General features: G+C 44.2%; 1 protein-coding gene and 1 long non-coding RNA gene across 2 annotated transcripts in view; one reads left to right on the plus strand and one right to left on the minus strand.

Moving 5' to 3' along the window:
- The window catches only part of LOC139755897 (uncharacterized), a 754,411-nt gene that overhangs the window by 460,180 nt on the left and 270,388 nt on the right, over positions 1-23,843 (minus strand). The gene's annotated exons all lie outside the window — the stretch shown is intronic.
- LOC139755896 (uncharacterized) overlaps positions 15,619-23,843 on the plus strand; it is a 78,417-nt gene continuing 70,192 nt past the window's right edge. Inside the window, exon 1 of the mRNA XM_071674611.1 lies at positions 15,619-16,705. Within this exon, the coding sequence (XP_071530712.1) occupies positions 15,856-16,705 (850 nt within the window). The 5' untranslated portion in view covers positions 15,619-15,855. The remainder of the gene's footprint in view (positions 16,706-23,843) is intronic.

Raw genomic sequence — 23,843 nt, forward strand, 5'->3', positions numbered from 1 at the left:
CCTGCGTTAATGCGTCCGGTTGCCGTGAACAATTAGGCTCGTTTAGCTCCTCGTTAGGCGTGTACGGATTCCGGTGAAAGAGGCGGGAGGGGAAGGACCGGATGAGGTGACAAGCCTTCTCCACCAAAACAGTTGTTGGGCCTTTCCAAATACCGCTTGGAGGGAGGGAGGAGGGAGGGGGGAAGAGGGGAAGGAGGAGGGGAAGGAGGGGAAGCGGTTACCTGGCGATGAACTGAGAAGTTATAGAACGGAAGACAGACTAGGGGAAGCCGATGATGTGAGAGTAATGGAAGAAAAGTCGGTGTATGGAAAATACAGACGAATGGAGAAAACAAGGAAAATGACAGAACAAAGAAGGAAACGGGCTTGTGTGTGTGTGTGTGTGTGTGTGTGTGTGTGTGTGTGTGTGTGTGTGTGTGTGTGTTTACCTCTATCATCATCTTCCTCCTCCTCATCATCATCATCATTAAAATCAGCATCTGTCTCGGTCATGCGTCCACCAACGTCGCTGCGGAAGATGACTTGACGCCGTCCAACTGGTCTATGACATCTCACGTATTGCAGCAGACTTCTTAAAGCCTTTAGTGGGAAAAAAAGGACCAAATGTGTCCGGAATGAGTGACGGATATAATTGCCGTAGTGACCGGGGGGTTACGGTCACAAGTCAGTAGGGTTAGAGAATCCTCTACGGGTAAAGGGGGGGACGGTTTTATCATCACCATACGAGAAACACCTCCAGTACCTCGCTCTAGCGGTACTCCTGAGGTGTTGGCAGATGGAGTTCTTTGTATACACTTGCTTGGCCTCTGCCTTGGGGATGGACGGGGCTTTGCGTTGGAACGGTCCGGCTCGCCCTCTGTTCCATGAGGGATTACCTAAGTCGTTGAGGTTGGATTCGCTAAGGCCCTTGTGCTTACACCGTACCGCCTCGCCCTTTTTCCCTTGAGGGATTTACTCAAGCTCTTAAAGACCCCAACAGACCTTGCCAGGCGTTTAAAAGACTCGCTTCGCCATTTTCCCTAAAGGGGTGATGAAATTTTCATCATTATTATCTTAAAACGCCGCTGGTGGGCCTCTTCCTTCCTCCGTTCCAGGTGTGTGTGTGTGTGTGTGTGTGTGTGTGTGTGTGTGTGTGTGGGCAGGTATCGTCAAGGTCTTGCTAAATGCGGTTTCCTGGAACATTACGCCATATGGGCGTGAGCGGCTGGAAACCGACGACGAGAGGTTTTCAACCGTGTGTTCTAGGGCCTACTTTTCTTTCCCTTGTGTTTTCCAGGATCTGCGTTCCAGGGCGTGTTGTCCAGGACCTGATTACCAGGGGCCTGTTTTCCAGGACCTGTTCGACAAGGCTTGTTTATCATGTCCTGTTTTCCAGCGCCTGTTTTCCAGGGATTTGTTCCAGTATGTATCTTTTCTACTTCCAGGGACTGTTCCAGCATGCATCTTCTCTACTGTGTACTTCAGTTATGAGGGACCCGACTACGTATTGAGGGACCGATTGTAAACGGAATTATAACCAGGTGGGATTCTAATGGTTTTTCCAAAATACCTGAGTAAGAATAGGTGTTTGGAATTGTAGAGAGACAGGTAATAACAGGGATACTTTTCGAAAGAAATTATGGATGATGAATAAATTAGTGACTGATTACATATAGATGGACATACCCTATCCAAGAATTCTCTCTCTCTCTCTCTCTCTCTCTCTCTCTCTCTCTCTCTCTCTTTCTCCCTTCGTAAAAACCCACAATTCTCTTCTCGTACGGTCACCTTTTTTTTCTTTTTCCAACACAGTACTCTATAAAATGGGTCATATTCTCATCAACCCTACAGGAAGACGAATGAACAGACGAAGGTAAGAATATCCACATCGAGATCAGTCTGCAGATGAACTGGATGGGTGTGTTATTGTGTCAGTGTGGTTTCGTAATGAATGGCTCCCTGATTTTACGTGAGGCTCGCGAACCTTGTCAGAAGCAGCGAAGGACGAAACTGCTTCGGAACCACTGGTGCCCTTGAGCGACGCCGCAGACGGGGACGTTCATTTGATTTCGAACACTTATATTCTCTGTCGGTTCTTCGTCTTCTTCTTCTTCGTCGTCCTCTTCTTCTTCTTCTTCTTCTTCTTCTTTGATCTTCTTTGATTACTTTCCAAGATTCATCGCCTGGGTTCACTCATATCTCTCATCTGGTATGGAATATCCTTTGAGACTTCATGACTCCACAGGGCACAGCAGGATTTTGTCTTCTGAAGAAAGGGTACCGACATACACACATACACACACACACACACACACACACACACACACACACTAACCAGCTAACCACAAGCGGTCTCACGGTCACCATTGGCTGATGAGTTCTTCAGACAGGCACTGAAGAATTGGATCGCCGGTAAGGCAATTAATCACATCTATCCTTGAGTCTTCAGCCAAGGTATTTCTCATAAGATTTAGTCCAGTTCACTCAGGAAAACTGTCTGTTCCGCCCAGCCATTCGGCAAACGTCAGGTGTTTTTCCCACATAGATCAACGTTATTCCCACTGAAATGAGAGTAATAACTAATGAAATAGTGGCTGAAGGCAATCCAGCCCGTTTGACCTTATCCTTGGTATTACTACAATCATCCCACTACTTACAGCTGAGTGTACCCCAAAGTCTTTACCGACAATTATGGCCAGGGTCTTCAACACCTCCTACAATGGGGAGGTACTTACAATACACAGACACTTGACAGATCGGCGGGTCAAAAGCGGTATCCACGCAGTAGTGCAACGTAGTCATGTGACTGGAGATTCTGCTGTTAACAGTCACCTGAAGTCCTCACTTCGACACGTTCCACAGTACTAGAAGACCACCTTCAGGAAGCAGACGTTTTACGATACCATCATCCACTGTCTTTACGATGGCTCTCCGAACATGCGGTACAGAGTATCTTTATCAGCGACTACAAAGGCCTTAGTCTCTTCAGTCAAGCTCCTTGCTCTCGGACCAATTCTATCATCACCCTCGCTGTAAACACTGGCACAAGACCCATGCTTTCACCGGATCGAGTTCTCTGGCTATAAATCATCCCTCGGCGTTCTGAAGAGTACTTCACTTGAATGTATTCCTTGATCCTTAGGGACCTTGGGATATGACTGGTCTCGTCAAATGGATGTCAGACTAATGTCGTCTACCTCCAGCCAAATATTTAGTTCCTAAGTCTCTCGAGATATACAATCTTCTTAGATTAATATCTAAGAAGATTGTATCGATATTCCAGCATGGAACTGGGCAGCAACTGAAGACCACGCAGGTGTGTAAGATTTTCCGCTACTTGAACAATATCATTCAGCTGAAATGAAGAATCGAGTCTATCTATGCATATCAAAAATCCTTTAATCCAAGATCCATCGACTATCGAATATCCGGGACTCGCAAGATAGTGCCAGTCGGGACAGAACTACAACGAATGTGATACCTAACTCCACGTGAATCATATGATACCTATACATGATACATGACTCCACCTGCTTGAGATTACACCCGCGAGGGGGAAAAAGTCATCTTTGGCGAGGCTGGGTCATCATTCAGGATGTATTACCATGATTTAACAAACAGTAATAGGACTTACACAGTAGTAGAAAAATGGGCAGAGAACGTACAAGTGACCCACACAGGATCTATCCTGTCTCCCTCTATACAGAGAAAGAATCCAGGATGCTAATGGTGTCCTCCAACAGATAACCTCGTCATAGACCATCAGGTCTTCTGTTATCTGTCCTTCCCATGTACTACCATTACTGTCCTCCAGCAGATAACCTCGTCATAGACCATCAGGTCTTCTGTTATCTGTCTCTCCCATGTACTAACATTACTGTCCTCCAGCAGATAACCTCGTCATACACCATTAGGTCATCTGTCATCACATACTGCCAAAACAAACTGATCAGATGAGGGGAAATCCGACAGACCGACGTTGTGTTAACTTGACTGAATAAGGAAGTCACCTTCACTACAGCCAACTGAATATTAATTAAACCTATTGTTAATTGATGTTGCTCGTGGGGTTGGAGAATTAACTCGCTGCCACCAAACTCCCCTCCTGATGCACTTCTTCCTGCTCACTCCTCCTTCTTCTCCTCTTCTTCCGCCTCCTTCTCCAACCCCCTAACCCCTCCTCCTCCTCCTCCTCCCACGTCTCCGTCAGAATTCGTTCTTTCGAGGCGAGATGAAGGTCCCCTCTCTGCCTCGCGGGAAGGTTGACCTCAGACGAAGGGTGACCCCCTCCCTCCCTCCCTCCACGACGGGTAAGAATTTCGAATGATCACAGAAGTCAGCCACTCTGTTCTTGCGCGGACATAATGAAACGCGACGTGAACGTCTACCACGCGCGATAAATCTACGGTGAGAGGCGCGCGCACGGCGGCGAAGGCTGCTCACGTTAACAACGCGAGGTGAAGGTATCTATGATCTTAACATAATAAGGAAGATTGATGGTCCTCTCCAGATGAAATAAATGGTCCGGTTATGCCGGAAATCGCCTCTAAAGAGCAGGTCGTCTCTGGTGGTAATGCATGAAAAGGCATTTCCGGGCGCGTAATGACAAACGCTCTCTTGCAACTCGGGTGAGTGGACCGATTTGGTTATAATCACCGCTACATTACTGGTCCATTATTCTATATACCCGACAAGGACTTCGCACTCAGCCGCTAATCCCTATATCAACATAAAGAATTCGAATTGGTAATAAGGGGGTGATGGCCTTTACCCGGATCAGAAAGGGGCAACGAGAATACGAAGGATATTACATAGCTTTTTGTTTCCCCTTACTGCTTCTGGGAGATGGGTTCAAACACCTTACTGCTTCTGGGAGATGGGTTCAGACACCTTACTGAAAACACAGATTGAAATGATAACATCCGACATTTTCGTATCTTTATAGATATCTTTATGGATATCCTGTTGGGAGGTAAGTGTGGGCGTTTTTCGCCTGTCGTTAAACTTCGTAATGAAAAGGCAATCATATGATAAGGAGAGATATTACCCAGAGTGAAATTTAATACCAGGATGGAGGGTAGAGGGCGTCATTTGTCTGTGGTTATGGCATTTATAATGCGAATTTGATTCTGATTATAATAATCGTCTGTTCGCTTCGATCTCAAAGGAAAATGCAGGGTCTGATGCTGTGACAGGTCTAAAGTGTAGACGAATTACCTCATAATGGCTCTACGAAATACCGATATGCCTCTCAATGGAGAAGGAATGGGTGGGTGATGAAATGAAGTATGATAATCCTGTCATCACCAATGAGTACTTGTACATTAATTCGTGTACACATACGCGATTATGGAGGTTAAACACACACACACACCCACACACACACACCCACACACACACACACACGCAGAGAAAGACACTCTTCCTGAATGTGTTGAGTTCCGCATAAAGAAGATTTCATTAATAATGACACAGACTGGGAGACTCTAAATCCTCTTGAAGACAGAAGGTCGTGAAGACACAAGTTTTTCAGGGTTTGTACAAGAAAATATTCCCGGATTAGCACGTCACTGAGAACACGAAAAACGGAGGGACTGATGTGCCATTATTACTAGATATTATCTTCACACAGAGTAACGTGGAAATTGAGAAAATTACATGCAATACACAAACTGGGAAAGTCATGATGCAGTGCTTGTGTTTGATGACGTGGGGGTGGAACGGGGCAAGTCTCTTACCTGTATTTAAGAAATGAGACCGGGAAATTGCGCGGCTGAACTAATGCAAACCGGTCTTTCTGACGAAATGTAGCACGTCATACGGTGGAAAAGATAATCAGAAATGGACAAATACTTCAAAATCTAAAGCTGGTTGAATGAGAGGCAACATGGACTTAAGGACAACAGTATCATGTCAAGACTTCTACGAGAGAGTGAGCTCTGTGTTAGAAGAGAAAGCTAAATGGAATATGCGTTTTCGTACACATCCAGGACGTGTTTGTTCCCTGCATTACACACACACACACACACACACACACACACACACACACACACACACACACACACAAGGATGGATGAGTGGTTAGATCTTCAAGCAGGAACAAGGGCAGGGCGTCTTCGGCAGATGGTACATAGAGAGAAGGTTAAAAGACGAGGCAACATGACTGTGAAACTCTTTTCCCATGATACACAAATGTAAATCACACACACACACACACGCACACACACACACAGACACACACACACACACACACACACACACACACACACACACACACACACACACACACACACACACACACACACAAGTGGACTGCTAAATCCACCCCACCGCGGTGCGACTCATCCTCTCGTTTACATCTGCTTCCCGTTTTCCTCCTAGTTATCGCTCGTGCGTGGAGCGTTCGGGGGGGGGGGGGGGGGGGGGGGGGGGTGTTAGGAGGGAGGGAGGGGGGGGGGGGGGTTATATGATGAGGAACTTCTCGCCAAAAAGATGTCGAAAGTAGCGGGACGCTGTCATCCATCTCCCCTTCTAAGGTGAGCTTGTATCGAACTCCTTCACTTCCTACTCGTAGTTCGTAGGTCTGCAGTGATTGTGTTAGTGCTAGGGATGATTACAGATGGTGGTAGTGCTAGGGATGATTACAGATAGTGGTAGTGCTAGGGATGATCACAGATGGTGGTAGTGATAGGGATGATTACAGACAGTGGTAGTGTTAGGGATGATTACAGATGGTGGTAGTGCTAGGGATGATTACAGATAGTGGCAGGGATAGGGATGATTACAGACAGTGGTAGTGCTAGGAATGATTACAGATAGTGGTAGTGCTAGGGATGATCACAGATGGTGGTAGTGCTAGGGATGATTACAGACAGTGGTAGTGTTAGGGATGATTACAGACAGTGGTAGTGCTAGGAATGATTAGAGATGGTGGCAGTGCTAGGGATGATTACAGACAGTGGTAGTGATAGTGATAAATACAGGTGGACTTCAAAAGTTTGTGGACATAGTGGGCAAAAGGAATTCATTTTTCCTTTTAAGTAAACCAGGACTTTTAAAGACAGTGACAGACAGACAGACAGATGATCTCGCAGAAAATCCATGTTAAGGGGAAATGGGATCGACACATTCTGCTTCGTTGCTCCGAGATCATGTCCTTCAAAATGGCCAAACAACCTGAACAAATCTGTCTTAAGAACAGTGAAAAGAACTTAAGTGGTGAGCTGATGGATCAGCGTCAACTGAAACAGCAGAGAAACAGGCTATGGAAAATGGGGATCCACTAAGAATATAGATACTAGATACATGTGGAAACTTTACACACCAACATATTTAGAAAACGAGGGATAAGGATCACCAGTACTCGGTTAACGATAGCAAACAGTGACAATAAAATTGAGAATGTCTCAGATGACGCTCCGGAGCCTCGGAAGATAAAACTCTGAAGCTTCGAAAAAGAGACTAGGTTCTTTTTTTTGAGATGATATACATTCAAAGTGAGCAAATGGCTAAGGGTAAAAAAAAAGAAAGAAAGCAGATTCTCATCAACAGATGACACACAGAGAAGGGAATTACAAGAAGCTAAATTACATCATTAGAAGCACAGTGTGAGACCGAGTTCCAGAGAACAGAAATTAGCATGATTACAGCAGATTCTGCGAAAGCTAAGATGGAGCTGGGTGGTAGGCAGGTGTGTACCATTAGTATGGGAAGGAGAGAGAGAGAGAGAGAGAGAGAGAGAGAGAGAGAGAGAGAGAGAGAGAGAAAGAGGTCAAAGAGACTCTCCCACTAGGAGATGTCAATAAAGCAAAGACGCAGGAGACACAGTAACCATAAGGGACACACGATAGCCACACGGACACAAAATTATGAAACGATCGCATTAAGATAAGGGAGGGAAGGAGGGAGGGACGGAGGGACGGACGGAGGAAGGGAGAGGAACGTACACATCACATCCTCCACACTCCACACTGAGTGAACACTTGGAGGCTAAACACCGAACTGGAGCCAAATGCCTGTGAGTGTATAAGTTAGAATACCTTGTCTACCCGTCCGACGACGAAGACACCACCACCACCAGGAGGGTTTCATCCTAACTGCTACTTCTGCATTTCTATCGCCTCTAGCAAATCGGGAATGGCCATGGTTACCCTAACGGCGCCGCCCTCCAGAGGCAACAACAAATGAGCATGAGTGTTCACTCTGAACATCCGTGTGTTGAGTAGTGTATTCTGACGCGAACTGGAATTTTCTCATTTTCGTACGTACGAGTAAATCAGTTCACAGTCTCGAGTCTCGGTGCTTGGTAGCGAGCGGGGATGCCATCCCTCAGAAACACAAGACAAATGGGTTGTTTTCTATTCTTTTCTCACACCTTTTATGCCAAATCTAGATGGCAGAGGCACACCTGACGGGTGCGCGCCGCCCCCCTAAACGCTAAAATAACTGACCACCAAAGCTGGGTCTGAGTGAAGGCAAGCACGGCGTAACCCCGTTATAAACCGCGGTAAACGTCATCGGAGGGTGGTACAAATGATACCGTTTGCTTGATCTTCCTACCCTCTGTCGCCCACAACAGACCAGAGGGACCAGTTGCCGCTGCTTCCGACCGTAGCGCTGACGTCCTGAGAAATCCCCGGTGAGCTTAGGGAGGTAGTGGGGTGGAGGGGGAGTGGAAAGCTGTAAGCGAAACCTTAGCGTGCCTGGCGGCGTCTTGATAATAGTTTAATAAGTGAGAAGCAAAGCAGAAGGGTCAGTGTTGCCAAGGCTAGCGCAACTCTCAAACTGTTTTAGAAAAAAAATGCACCTCAGGGTTGCCAATGGTCTATGATCGCTAAGGGGAAGGGACACTTGTAGCATTCCTCTACCCCGTTATCTACTCCCGTTATCGTTATCAGTTCCAGGGGGAGAGAGGGTTGTTTGGTTTGGAATCTTCTTGCCATGTGTGCTTTCGCAGCCACGGAATCTCATAACGCCACTCTTTGAATCAGCTCCTCCGAGCCAGGTTTCAAGGAGAGGCGGTGGGGGTGTTAGGTCGTACTAGAGGAATGGGTTGGGTGGATGGGGGTTTGGTTGAGGACAGGCGCTGATCGGCAACATTGTCTAGGGTTCGTTACCATGACGGTGTTACCCCGACAGCCATGGCCATGAACCTGAAGGGCAGAATCGAGCTAAAAAACAAAGAAAAGAAAAAAAATAAGAGAGCGACAGTGACCTGTTCTAAGCTTTCTCCTGGCAAGTCAGACTCGCTGTGGGGTGACGTATCGAAGCCAGGCAAACACCCATTCGCCGCTCCTTCGTCAGGAGGGTCATCCCCCCCTCTCCTCGGCTGTCAGTGTAGGGTGATACTCAAGAATGAACGACATGTGAAGCAGGAAGATGCACACGGGATGTACCAAACGGCGGGTCATTGGAAGGTCTCAAAATACTCCATATACATATATATATATATATATATATATATATATATATATATATATATATGGGTAGATAGATAGATGGACAGACAGGTAGATAGATAACATAAGCAAGTTATACAGGGACTGAAGATAAACTGCCACTGTTTATAGTCTGATCTACAAATAATTACTGTAAAGGACAAGAAATATGGCTAGTATGTGTGGAATCCAGTCCAGGAACCCATTCCAGGTTTGATGACCGTAATCTGGAAGGTGATAAAAGATCAGAGAAACGAGTCATACACACCCCACACACCGCTCTTCCCCAGTCTAAGCTTACTCCCAATCATCTAAGCTTAAAGTTAAATCAGAACTTTATATCTTTCGTAATATCTTTAATAATCCCCACATGAACGAATACTTATAAGAGATCTCGATCAATTTCCAAAGAACCTAAGGCTTTTGGAAAAGAAACTTTATACAAAAATTTCTCTATCAAATAACCTGAAAATATAATGAGTCGTTAAATTGAATTTACATAGACATAGATGAGGTCTGCCACAACAGCTGTATAAAACATTAAGAAGCAGGAGAAGTGAAACTCTTTAGTTGTATTTTAGTAAATACTTTTAAACAATAGAGTATTCTTTGGTAACGTAGTTTTAGAGAAAAATGATCTACTTTTTAATGAACTTATGAATAATCATCGAAAAATACCATCAAATCTAGTACCCATTTGAAATATCATTATGACATATAACTAAAAAAATAAAAAGAAAATGTTCATGGCGTGTGGTATGTCCTATCTATTCATAATATAAACTATTCATAATATAAACTATTCATGAGTCTCATTAAGGAGAATACCTCAACTATTCATGAGTCAATATATGTGATACACGATCCCTACCTGTTAATGAGGCTTATCATACAGAATATCTCATGTATTTATGAGCCAAATTCAAACGCAGACTCGAGACCACAAAACATCAAATACAACGTCGACGAATTCCTAGACTGTTGACAGAAAAAAAATCAATTGACATGATTGATATGATTAATAAGATTGATCCCACAATTAATCGGGGTCCTGAGCCACAAGGAATGCTCGAGTTCCGGTCTTGTAATAACTCCTAATATTTCTACAACTGTTAGCAGAGTGTAAACAAACTGCTTATATCTTATTAAGACACATATTCTTTCTCTATATCGGTGTTTGGCAGAGTAAGGAAAAAAAAAAGGCTCATGAAAAATTACAATAAATCAAATCTAATTTCCAAGAGTACCCCGGTATTTGTATAAAAAGTGTATATACAAAAAAAATAGAAAGAAAAATGGGAGGCATTGAAAATCATATCAATTTGAAGCAGGTCAGGGAAGGGGTTCTGGGATTGGATGGTCTCAAAACTGCGGAAAGACCAGGTCAAGATATGAATAGAGAACACTACAAGTCTCACAATGGGTAGTGACAACACAGGGGAAAGAGTCAAGGGGGGGGGGGGGGGGTCACTGATTGGATAGTGTCAACACTATCAGAAAGTGGATAGTGACGACTATGGCGAAGTACGAGGTCATGGAATGGATAGTGACATTACTGGGAAGTAATGGATAGTTGAATTATATGAGAAAGAAGTTCAAAAACAGGATAGAACCGATGTAAAGAACAGTCAATTCCTCCATGTTTAACATTTTGAGAATACCACTAGAACGCCGGGGCAAGACCTTAAAGTCTTTCGGGCTTATGACTTTCTTTTCTCTTCCTAACTTGACGAAGGAAACTTTTGAAAGTCTTTTAAGTCTCTTAAGCTTGAACTGGGCCAGTCTTCTGGCCCCTGGATCTCCACAAACCACAGGCAGGAGGACGTAGGCCATGTACAAGGAAAAAAAACCTTCCTTCCGTGATCTTCCTGAAGTTAACTATAGGAGGGGAGGACACAAGACCATCTCGGTATACGTTGTGTGTGAATGATACACGCCTGAACCCCGTAGATCTCACGCCACAGAACCATTGGTCTCGGTAGTACCCGGTATCTGGGAAGAACTGTGGGAAGAACTGGGGGAGGAGGGTAAACAGGCTTGAAATGCTTCGATGGAATTCAGAGGACGATAACTCGTGTGTGATTCGCTCACGACGACCGTCGGGAGCCAAGAGGACAAAGGGCGCTGGTTGGGGGGGGAGGGGGGGTTACGCTGTGGTCGAGCAGATGGCAACAGAGCCAAGCCAGACTAACTCTTGTCGCTGGCTAAAGCTGGTACATTTACTGCTGCTGTAATAACACGTGAAAGGTGTAATCAGGGAGAAATAATAAGAAGGATGGGACAGGTGAAAAAATGATATATATATCCTGCGAAGTGTGTAGCAACGCAAGGTTGTCGCTACTGACGAGGGTGTATATCATCGTTGAAAACCTTCTCGCCTTTAGAGAAACCTACTTTACTCTGCTTCCGCGTGGAGCGCTGTATCGTAGCTGACAAATATATGAATGAATAAGGGAATGAATAAGGGCAGACAGTATGAATTATGTACATGAGTATATATGTATACGTCTGTGTGTGTGTATATACATGTATACGTTGAGATGTATAGGTATGTATATGTGCGTGTGCGGACGTGTATGTATATACATGTGTATGTGGGTGGGTTGGGCCATTCTTTCGTCTCTTTCCTTGCGCTACCTAGCTAACGCGGGAGACAGCGACAAAGTATAATAAATAAAATGAATAATATATATATATATATATATATATATATATATATATATATATATATATATATATACATATATATATAAAACCTCTAGTAAGTGCGATGGAGTGTCACACGCACTATCACTAGTGAGAAAGTGAGAGAGAAAGAGTGTAATACTGGTGGGATGTTGGTGACATCATAAAATTCACATCAGCCATTATATGAATGAACAACTCTTAGGATTTGAAGAAAGCAATGAAGGAATGGCACTTATTCTCTGAAGGAAGCAGTGAAGGAAGGGAACTCAGTATCTGAAGGAGGCAGCGAAGGAAGGTCATCAAGTATGTGAAAGAAGTAGAAAAAAGAAAGAAAAAGGAATTCAACATATGAAGGAAAAGCACTCAGAATCTGAAGGAAACATCGAGGAAAAGGAACTCTTTAATTGATAGAAGTAGTGAAGGAAGGCCATACAGTATCTGAAGGAACAGCACTCAAAATCTGAAGGAGACAATGAAAGAAAGACACTCAGTATCTGAAGGAAGCAATGAAGAATGAGGAGTCACCGTTTGAAGGAAGAATTGAAGAAAGAGGGCTAAGTGTCTGAAGGAAGCAGTGAGTGAAAGACACTGCAGTGACAACCAAATTGTGTTGTAAACGAGAGAGAGAGAGAGAGAGAGAGAGAGAGAGAGAGAGAGAGAGAGAGAGAACGCATCCATGTAATGACTGATCAACATAGGAAGAATATAAGGAAAGCCCAATGAAACAATAACCAAACATTTAATCAGAAATACGCACTTTACAAACCTATAACCCCTATGTAAAGAAGAACCAAAGGCGTATTTTTTTTTCCCCTCCCCTCCCTTCTTACTTCACCTCTGGCGGGCGTACGGATGATAACAGATACGAGGAAATGGATCATAGCAAGGCCCAATTTCCCGACGATTTCTCGTAGATCTTTCCCGTAATCATGGTAATGGTGATCTATCGGTGTTATAGCCTACGTCTCTACGCCAACCACCGTCATTTGGAACTCACATTTGTTAAGTGGACATGTGTGTGTGTGTGTGTGTGTGTGGTAATAGGTGGACCCCCATCAGATCCAGCTCATGAACCTGTGCCATTCTCCTCCTCACTTAATGCTAGTCCCATTCTGAGACTCTGGAGTCTATTATAGGACTTTAAAAGACGTGATTAACTCGCTACGTTATGTGTGCAAATAAGAGGTTTTTATTTTCTTTTTATTTTGATGAAGACAGAGTCCGTCCACAGCCTTTACGGTTCAGAAATTCCGTCTCAAACGACCGTCGTATGATTGCATGTGATCCTGTAAGACGGTCGTGTATACTATCATTAGGTGATAATACAATTCCCAGGTAGGAAAGCAGTATTACACCAGAGTGTGGTAAGGTGGACGTGTGACACAAATGGTGTGGACTCCGGCTCCACACACACCCACCTACCCGTCGCCAGTCGGCGCACTGAGCTATAAAGCGAATACTTGGATCTCTAGGGTGAATGGCGAGCAAGGGAATACGTGGTGGGGGAGGGGGGGGAAGTAGATTAACATACGACGCGATGGTTATGCATGGGAGCATGAGAGGGATGGTTAACAAAAGACCTGATGGCTGCACATAGAGGTACGTGAGAACCAGAAGACCAGAGGGGGTCTTATGTGGGAGTCCGTGGGCTGGACAGATAACACAAGACATTATGGCCTATGATAAGTTCATCTGCTGAGAAATGTTACGTTAGTATACATGGGAGAGCCAGATAGCAAAAAGACTTGATGATATATGACCAGGTTATCTGCTGAAGTACATTAGTGCCAGTCCACGGAAAAGCCAGATAACAGAGGACCTGATGGTCTAATGACGAGGTTTCTACTGGAGAACAGTAATGGATGTACATGGGGAAGCCAAGATAACAGAGGACCTGATGGTCTAATGATCGGGTTATCTACATGGAGAACCCAGATAACAGAAGACCTAATAGTCTATGACGCGTTCATCTGCTAAACGACAATAATATGCGAGAGCCAGATGATAGAAGACCTCCTAATGGTCGACGACGAGGTTATCTGCTGGAGGACAATAACAGGTTCCTACGTTCCCCAGTCTCTGTAATAGATGAGGACAGGCTAGGAGGAGGAGGAGGTGGAAGCCGTGGGGCGAGGAGCGTGTGGCCCAGCCCGCGGGAGCTGTGGCCGCTGTGGGTGTTGCGCCGCGCACTAATGGCAGTCGGGAGGAGACTACCCCGTCGCTACGAGGGCCAAACACCGCCGCCGCCGCCGCAGTTACGTAGCTCCACCGCGCAGCGCACACACGTGGCCCCGGCCGCCGCCACCGCACCCCTCTCCGCCCAGCGTCGTCTGCTGCCGCTGCTGCTGCTGGTGGTGGTGATCCACCTGTTGTCGGTGATGCTCCTCCTACTGCAGCCACAGATGTTGGTGATCAAGGAAGGGAGGTGAAGAAGAAGGAGGAGGTGGAGGCTCGCGCTCCTCCCTCACCAGGAGATCTAGTGCTGACGGTGATGTGTGAGTCTTGATCCTGACGTCGTCAGTCCACTGGCGGAACTAAGGCTCCTGACAAGTTTTTATTATCCCACCCGACTGTTACGAGGATCACCTCTGCTGGCCAGTCCTCAGGTGGTGGGGCTCAATGAACGACGAGCTTCAAAAGCACAAGAAGGCCCAAAAAAGGATTACTGTATCGGTGTGAAGGGGCCTTTGATAGATGCCTTAATAGATGTGTGAACGCACGTAGTGATTCGTCCGTGATCATACGCGATGAATTGTTCATAGCTCAGTGTTCATGAGAGAGAGTCTATCCCTCGCACGGCCAAGATGATCCATGATTAGTGCCCAAGCAGTGAACAGTTCCAATGTTATGGCGTCCAAGTTGCCATTTGCAGTATTCCGTCGTCAGAAGTGAAGTGTGAGACGTGTTATGTAAATGACGGGTATTTACCCACGAACGCAAATTGTCCTAAACATATCCCGACGTTTTTCTTTTTTTTCTAATAAAAAAAAAGGCCTGATGTCTATCGTTACTGTCTCGTAATAGAAACTGGTGACCCGGGGAATGAAAAATTAATATAAAAACGCCCCGTGAACAGGAGAGGGACGGAAACCCAACACCCTGAGATCGGTGGAAGAAATCACTAACTGACAACTTTGACAAAAGCTTCCCAACAGGAAAGGTGAGAAAACGGGGCGTGGCAGACGGCTCCTGCCGATACCAGGGGGCGGTGCTAACATCACCCGTGGTCTGGGGAGGAGGAGGAGGAGGAGGAGGAGGGTCTGCTGGGGTGGGGGAGGTTAGAGAGTGCGGTGGAAGGGGGGTGGGTGGGGGAAGACTGGAGGAGGAGGAGGGGTGGGTCTAGAGTCTGACTCACTCATCACATATCCTTCACTGGTCCCCAAGTCCGTTCTGAGGACGTCATTTGGACGAGAACAATTTCTCTGAACCCACTAAAGGAGGAGAGAGAGAGAGAGAGAGAGAGAGAGAGAGAGAGAGAGAGAGAGAGAGAGAGAGAGAGAGAGAGAGCGTGTGTGTGTGTGTGTGTTGAGGCGAATGAGATGAATACACGTGGGTAAACCCCCCCCCCCCTCCCTTTTCCTTCAAGGCGTTGCCACACCGAGAACATAATTTGTGGCGCGTTGCATGATTGTGGGACTCTTGCTGGTGAAATTCAGGAAATGTAATATGCTAACGATCCGGTATTTCTACATTTGTGAAGCAAAGTGTAAGATTGGCAGAACTGTTTACGTTCTCTTAATGTTCGGACATCATGACAGTGGCCATGGCTTCCTCTAAGGCGGAAGTGCAAGAGAGGGACTTCGTGACGCGCATGAAACACGCGTCACCGACGGAAGACAGGGACTCGAACCTGGCGGTAAAGATCCCCCAAGTGACGAACTGTGATGACGGTGACGGTGATGGGGATGAGGAGAAAACCCTGACAGCGGGAGATGATGGAGAGGAGGAGGAAGAGGAGGAGGAGAAGGAGGAGGAGAGGAGAAGAAGATCCAGTCCAGGAATGGACTCTGAGCCGACGGACCTCAGCGTCAAGAAGCACAACAAGAGCCACGCCGCCAATAACAACAACAATAACAACAACAACAACAACCATCTCGAGATGCAGTTCCCGAACCCTAGAGGCATCGGCTCCATCATCACCACCACCACCGCCACCGCCGCCGCCGCCAACACCAACACCCACAACAATAACCACATCAACCTCTCTCCCTCACTCACCATCAAGAGCTCCTTCAGCATCACCAACCTGCTCAGACCCCCAACTAAGACCACGAAACCGGAGCAGGAGGAGGAGGAGGAGGCACCAGAAGACCTCAGCCGAGCGGGGAGGAGGAACTCCTACACTTCGACCTCACCTTTACCCGAAGTGACCATAACGCCCCACCAGAGACTACAGTTGGAGGCAGGCAAGAAAACGGTGAAGAGGAAAATAGACGAGGTGGAGCAGGAGATTGACGTGGAGGAGGAGGAGGGACAAGACTGCTGCGTGGAGGAGGAGGAGGAAGAAGAAGAAGAAGAGGAGGAAGAAGAGGAGGAAGAAGAGGGCGACGTCGCAGAAGACTCGGGGATCAGCGAGACACTCCTCAACGATGAAACAAGAGGTAAGACGACCAGTTTAGAGTAACTAATATATTTTTAGTGGTAATTTCTACCCGAGCCTCGGGAGACCAGGGAGTCATAAAGGAGTTATTAATCATGTTGCAGCTATTGTCTGTAACTCGTTAATGCAAATGAAAAACCAGTAGGAGGGCGGGCTGTGACGCACCCCGGCCACCGACGCTGTAACAGGAGCAGTGGCACGACTTACGTATGTATGTGGATATATATATATATATATATATATATATATATATATATATATATATATATATACACATATGTGTGTGTGTGTGTGTGTGTGTGTGTATAAACTCTCGGTAATATCACCACAAGAACTTCAAGGTTTCGACTGCATTTCAAGCCAATATCAAGGATACGAAATCACGGATAATGGCGTGAAATACAGGAGAAAGCTTGCAATTTCCTTATTGATACTTCCGCAGTGTTTTTCATATTAGTATTTCAAGTATGTGAATTACTATAATATATATATATATATATATATATATATATATATATATATATATATATATATATATATATATATATATATATATATATTATCATTATTATTATCTTTATCATTATTATTATCATTACTATCATTATCATTATTATCATTATTATTATTATTATTATCATTATTATTATTATTATTATTATTACAGCTATTAATGGATTACTACTTACTTGAGCGTTGAAGTCTCCAGCTATTCTTCAGTCATACCAAATTATCATCATCGACTGGTCATACAAATTTCATAAGGTCATAATTTACCTAATGTCATCAGTATACACGGAGATATAATTCAGTTTCTCGTATTGAAAAATAATGACGTACTTGCTAGCACCTGATATCCCGTCCATAAAAAAAAAGGTGTCCACTGTACGACATTCTTAAGTGTAAGTCACCACCACAAAACTACTCCCAAGGCTTCAATGCAAATCATTCTCTTAAAGGGACACCAAATAATGAGGAAAAAATCCACTTAACCCCGCAGTTCTTTCAAGCAAAATGACCACAACAAAAATATGCAAAAAGTCGACATCTCTGAAGCGATGTTAAAACTTAACATAAATATTAACTATGCCACAGACGACATTCCATCTCCTTGCCACATTTGCCTCCTCCACATAACCTTCAGGGAGGCAGATCTCCTCCCTTGGCTGTGGTAGTCTCGACCATTCCATTCACACAATGTCGTTCCCAAATATGACACTCACTTTGCATATATCAGAGACCAAACTGCTGTCGGGCCATTTGCTGCCCGTCCATCACCATTATGGCAGGAGGGTGATGTGAAGAGGGAGGGAGGGAGAGAGAAACTGAGGGAGTGTTAGGAAGGAGAGAGAGAGAGAGAGAGAGAGAGAGAGAGAGAGAGAGAGAGAGAGAGAGAGAGAGAGAGAGAGGAGGGAGTGTCAGGAGAGTGGCTGAGGAGTGAATGTAGCAGGGTAGGAGGTTTGGGTAAGAAAGGAGAGGTAGGAGGAGAGGAGTAGGAGGAAGCAGAGGATATCTAGATGGAAGTTTAGCATGCGGAGTTACTAGTAGAGAAGGATTTGGTAAAACTAGAGGGAAGGTGGTGGAATCCTGGGAGAGAAATGAGACAAAAGGATGAAGAAACACCAGAAAATGAGTCAGTATGAGAGTAAATCAAGAAAAGGAAAGAACTAAGTATTGAGGAAGGCCACAAGGGCGTTAGTATCCAGTAAGCACACAGATGTTACTAACGAATATTAACAGCAAATGTGCATAGCAGAGCAGAGGTGAACACATGAGCACAGCAAAAGTAGAGTGCTGTGATGGGAAACCAAACACCAAGAGAACACATACGAGTTGCATTAAGATAACACAGGCGACCAGCAAAGCACAGAGAGTTACAGTAGTAAATAGCACACCCATAGAACACAAGAATTACTTTAACACGACCATAGAACACAAGAATTACTTTAACATGACCACAGAACACAAGAATTACTTTAACACGACCATAGGACACAAGCATTACTTCAACACGACCATAGAACACAAGAATTACTTTAACACGACCATAGAACATAAGAATTACTTCAACACGACCATAGAATACAAGAATTACTTTAACACAGCCACAGAACGCAAGAATTACTTTTACACAGCCATAGAACACAATTATTTTGGCACTATGTTCCACAATGTATACATAATGTATACTGAAGATTAAGATAGCCGATGTGGTACACACTGTAGCTATGATATCCTATTCATCAGAATTGAAAACCCTCTGTCAAAGAAGCAAAGAATTTGAAAAATGATACAGTATGATAACCAAATCAAGGGAGCGAGAATTTGGGATATCGCCTTGACGAAAACAAAAGAAATATATCTTTTGTCGTCTTAATAATGATAAGACATGGAAGGAAGTGATCTAACGAATGATCAATTAGCAATCCAGTCATGATCAACATGGCTATGGGTGAAATACTATGCGGTCGTCCCATAGAGTATTTAAATGCAGCGTTTTAGTTTGGTAGGATCTATTCATTTTCCAGGTCAAAGACGTAATGTCCAGCTTTTTCACTACCTCAGACACCACATGTGACTTTAATCAAAACAAATACTAGCGCAGGACTTCACTGACATATATATATATATATATATATATATATATATATATATATATATATATATATATATATATATATATATATACATATATATATATATATATATATATATATATATATTATTCATTTATTATACTTTGTCGCCGTCTCCCTCATTAGCGAGGCAGCGCCAGAAAACAGACGAAAGAATGGCCCAACCCACCCACATACACACGCATATGTACATACCTATACATTTCAATGTATACATATATATACATACACAGACATATACATATATACACATGTGCATAATTCATATATATGTATATATGCATATATATATATATATATATATATATATATATATATATATATATATATATATATATATATATATATATATATAAAAGCACTACAGTTCTCTGTTTCAAGCCACATATACTATCTTGCCAGTGATTACTATACAAACTAATTACTATAAAGCTCTTTGATTACTTAAGTCTCACTTTGTGTTCAAATGCCATGAAAGAGCAACGAAGATCTCCTTCATAATGCTAATGATTGTCGAATAAAATCCTATCATCTTTTTCCATGATATTAGGGAACTCATCTCGCTCATAATGCTCAAGAAGCCTCACGACTCCGACGATTATAATCGTGTCACGAAGCGACTGTGATAATCATACTCTCAGGCATCTATTATGCACGGTGTTCGCCCATGATGCTAGAGCCTCGGCCTCTTCTCTCATCTGACATAGTACACACCTCTCAGTGCCCCTTGAATTTCTATCATTCCTAGGGGGGGGGGGAGGAGGAGGAGGGGTGAGCCTATAACACCATGAGACTTATAAAAAAACATATCCTGTTTTCCTATGTTTTTCTTATTAAGCCAGAGAGAGAGAGAGAGAGAGAGAGAGAGAGAGAGAGAGAGAGAGAGAGAGACCCCTTATAATTCAGACTTACTCTCTTTCCACTTGAGGCAACTCCAATGGTAACAGTGGATCTGTATAATGCCTCTTAGCGTATATAAGTCACGGTGGTTTATATGACTCCTAGATTTGTATGACAAAATAGTCATGACTCTCTCAATATTTTAATGACTGACTTCATACAACTTCAAGGCCTCCTTGAGCAGCAAGACTGCGCTACATTCAGCAGCAGGGACAGAATGGACTCCTTTGAAGCGAAAAGTTCTTTTGACAAGACTCTACTCTTGTCAGACAGAGGGGGGAAAAAAAAGACAGAAAACTAAATGGCCCGAAAAGCTGACGACAAGAGAACGGGGAAAAGTAGGAAGAGTCAAATCTTCAGACCATCATCAAAACTTGGTATAAACTCGGACGAAAACACGCAGGGAAGAAAACGTACACCAAAACTAAACTAGCAACAGAAAATGAACGACAGACAGAAAGACACATACACCACCACCACCACCTACCCCAGTCAAGCAGTGCAATTACCAGCTGAAACGCTTCAACCTGGTCAAAGTCGACAGTCAATGGAGGGAAGGAAGGAAGGAAGGAAGGAAGGGAACACGTGTGATTCATTTTGCAACCCCGGGTTCCCTTTCACCCGATTCCTTTGCTTTCATTTAGCCCAGTTTACGTCGACCCCTTTGATCCGTGAGGGGGGTGGTGGTCTCTCCCCCTTTGGGTGGCTTTAAACACACAGGTCTCGCAGGCGCGTGGGAATATCGTGACCAGGGTCCCTTCGGGGCAAGAGCCGTTCCAACCAGCCTTCCGGCCGCTGCCTCGACCCGACCTCCTCCTCCTCCTCCAACCCCTTCCTTCCTTCTCCTCCACCTCCTCGACCTCCTCCTCCTCCCTTCCTTCCTTCTCCTCCTACTCCTCGACTTCCTCCTCCTCCCCTTTCCTCCCTTCTCCTCCTCCTCCTCCTATCCTCCTCCTCCTACCCCCGTTTCCATCGATCGCGCCACCTGGCGAATCGGGAGAGAGAGAGAGAGAGAGAGAGAGAGAGAGAGAGAGAGAGAGAGAGAGAGAGAGAGAGAGAAGGTTCCTATCTGGTGTTGATTCCTCTGAATCTTATTAGTTGTCTCTTCCGCTGATAACTTCCGTATCTTTCTAAGTCCTTTTTTTAAAGAAGTGGTATAATTTTCTTTTTCTTTATTTATTCATATTTTGCCAAATATATGACCAAAATCGATAAAACTCTGCACTCCTGAAGAGCATGGTTGAAATAACAAGAGGCTCTGCTCACCAAGCGCATGATTATAACTTCAGGTCTTTATGCTCACAAAGAGCATGGCCAAGATCATATGAGGCCATGCTCACGACGAAGAGCATATCTAAAACTATAAGACTGTACTCTCATAAAAAGCATGGTCAAGAGTTTATGAGGCCACGGAAGTCTATGTCATAATGCTCGCGAGAAGCATAGTCAGAAACCATTAGTCTCTCGTTATGACAAGTAAGAAAATTGCTCCTACGTAAAGACCCACGATTTTTCTCAATTTCTCTAACTATGTGATTCAAGAAATGATTCTCTCTTGTCGCCATGAGACTCACATTTGTAAGACCTTGGGGAAAAAAGAGAGAAGAAAAATGAATGCACACACACATATACACACACACACACTCACACACACAGTCAAACACACACACATACACACACACACATATATATATATATATATATATATATATATATATATATATATATATATATATATATATACATATAGACACACAATCCCCTCGCCTGAACTTCCATTCTCGTACCACCAGCAATATCTTCAATTAATCCCTCTCCCTCCCTCATGTCGACACCTGCACAATCCATTCCCCCCTTCCTCCTCCTCCTCCTCCCCCTCACCCCCTCGTAAGCACCACCAGCTCCCTCCCAAAGGCAGCCAGGCAGGCAGGCCAGCCCTCTGACCCTAGCGAGGTGAGTCGTGATGGCCAGGGGGTACCGGGTTTACTCAATTCCCGCAACTCAATGGCAATCGTCAGTGAGAGCCATAATGGTGTCCTCCCACTCTGGGGCGCGAGTGCAATCGGAAGTGAAGAATTCTGTAACTCGATTTTTCTCTCATATATTTCTTTTTCCTTTTTTTTTTTGTTCCATTATCATTCTTTTCTTTTCCTGCTTGCTGGCCTGGCCTGCTTTTTTTTTTTTTGAGGGGCAACGACTCATTCCGTTGTGATTTGTCATGTGTGGTTATCTTTCTGTTTTTAAACCAGCGAGGGAAAGGGAAAATTCTGGATGAAACCTTCCGTTGTGATCTATAAGGACGAGGTTGTGGCTACGATTCGAAGGGACTTCCTTCTCACAACTGCTCGCCTGTTCTATATTCAAGAACAGAGACGACTTGAGGCCTAATTTCTTACCTCATCCGGGCCCTACGTACGGAGCTAACCACCACGCCATATTGTCGTCGTAACGACTTCTAGGGGTCGTGGGGAAACTGTTAGCAGTGAGGCAACCCACCCCGTGTGACCTACTCACCTCCTAAATATACAAGCTGTCGACGGGGACCGGAAGAGCCGTGCAGATGTATGGGAAATCTATTGTGTACTTATACATCCGAGAGCCATGCGCCCGGCTTAACCTTCAGGTTGCGCGGTATATATATATATATATATATATATATATATATATATATATATATATATATATATGACAATGGTACAGTCACCAAGCTCATACACTGACGGAAAAGCTACATGACAAATACAGCTACGGGAAACAAAAAAACAACAACAGGTTGTATCCAAAGTTATCTACGAATATAACTCAACACAAGACAGTTGATATAACAAAGACAGTGATCATAGACGAAACCATATTCAGAACCACGGATACAGCCATCACCATCAGTGTTATAACCAAACCAAAGATACAACTAAATTCACAACCAGAGGAATAACCAGGACGCTGGTATAACCAAACACATCACTACCACCGATGGTGCAACCACACATAGCTCCTCAGGGAGTGACATAGTCAAATTCAGCAACTTCCACTGATGCAACCAAATGGACAACCATTTCAATCGATATGGGCTAAACAACAGGAATAACACTAATTATCCTGATCTAACCGGTAACCTAACCAATATGGCATAAATCGGTATCAGCAAAGCCATGATGTAACCAACAAAGGACTACCACCACTGTTAAAACCAAGTAATTCATCGTCAGAAGATTACCACCTCTCAAATAACCAATCTCGACCCAACCACCCATGTAACCAAACCAAACTACTACTGGAGGTTTGAAATACATCATTACCTTTCAAATAACCAACACGCAACAACCACAACATTAGAAAAACACAGACCCCCAACCTCAACTCTTGGTATAGCCACAATACAAAAGCATATAAAAACATTTGTATAACCAGTCACAACATCAGATCGGATGTATAACCAAACTTAACATCATCACCAACAGCATAGGCAAACAGAACTCCATTAATGCTGGTATAACCAGAAGAAACATCGCTGTCCCTGAGGTATAACCAAAAGGAACACAACTCTCGCTTGTATGAGTGAATACAGACACATAACCAAAACCATCATGATCAATATAACCA

This window comes from Panulirus ornatus, chromosome 20 (assembly GCF_036320965.1).
Source record: "Panulirus ornatus isolate Po-2019 chromosome 20, ASM3632096v1, whole genome shotgun sequence".
In the NCBI taxonomy this organism is placed as follows: domain Eukaryota; kingdom Metazoa; phylum Arthropoda; class Malacostraca; order Decapoda; family Palinuridae; genus Panulirus; species Panulirus ornatus.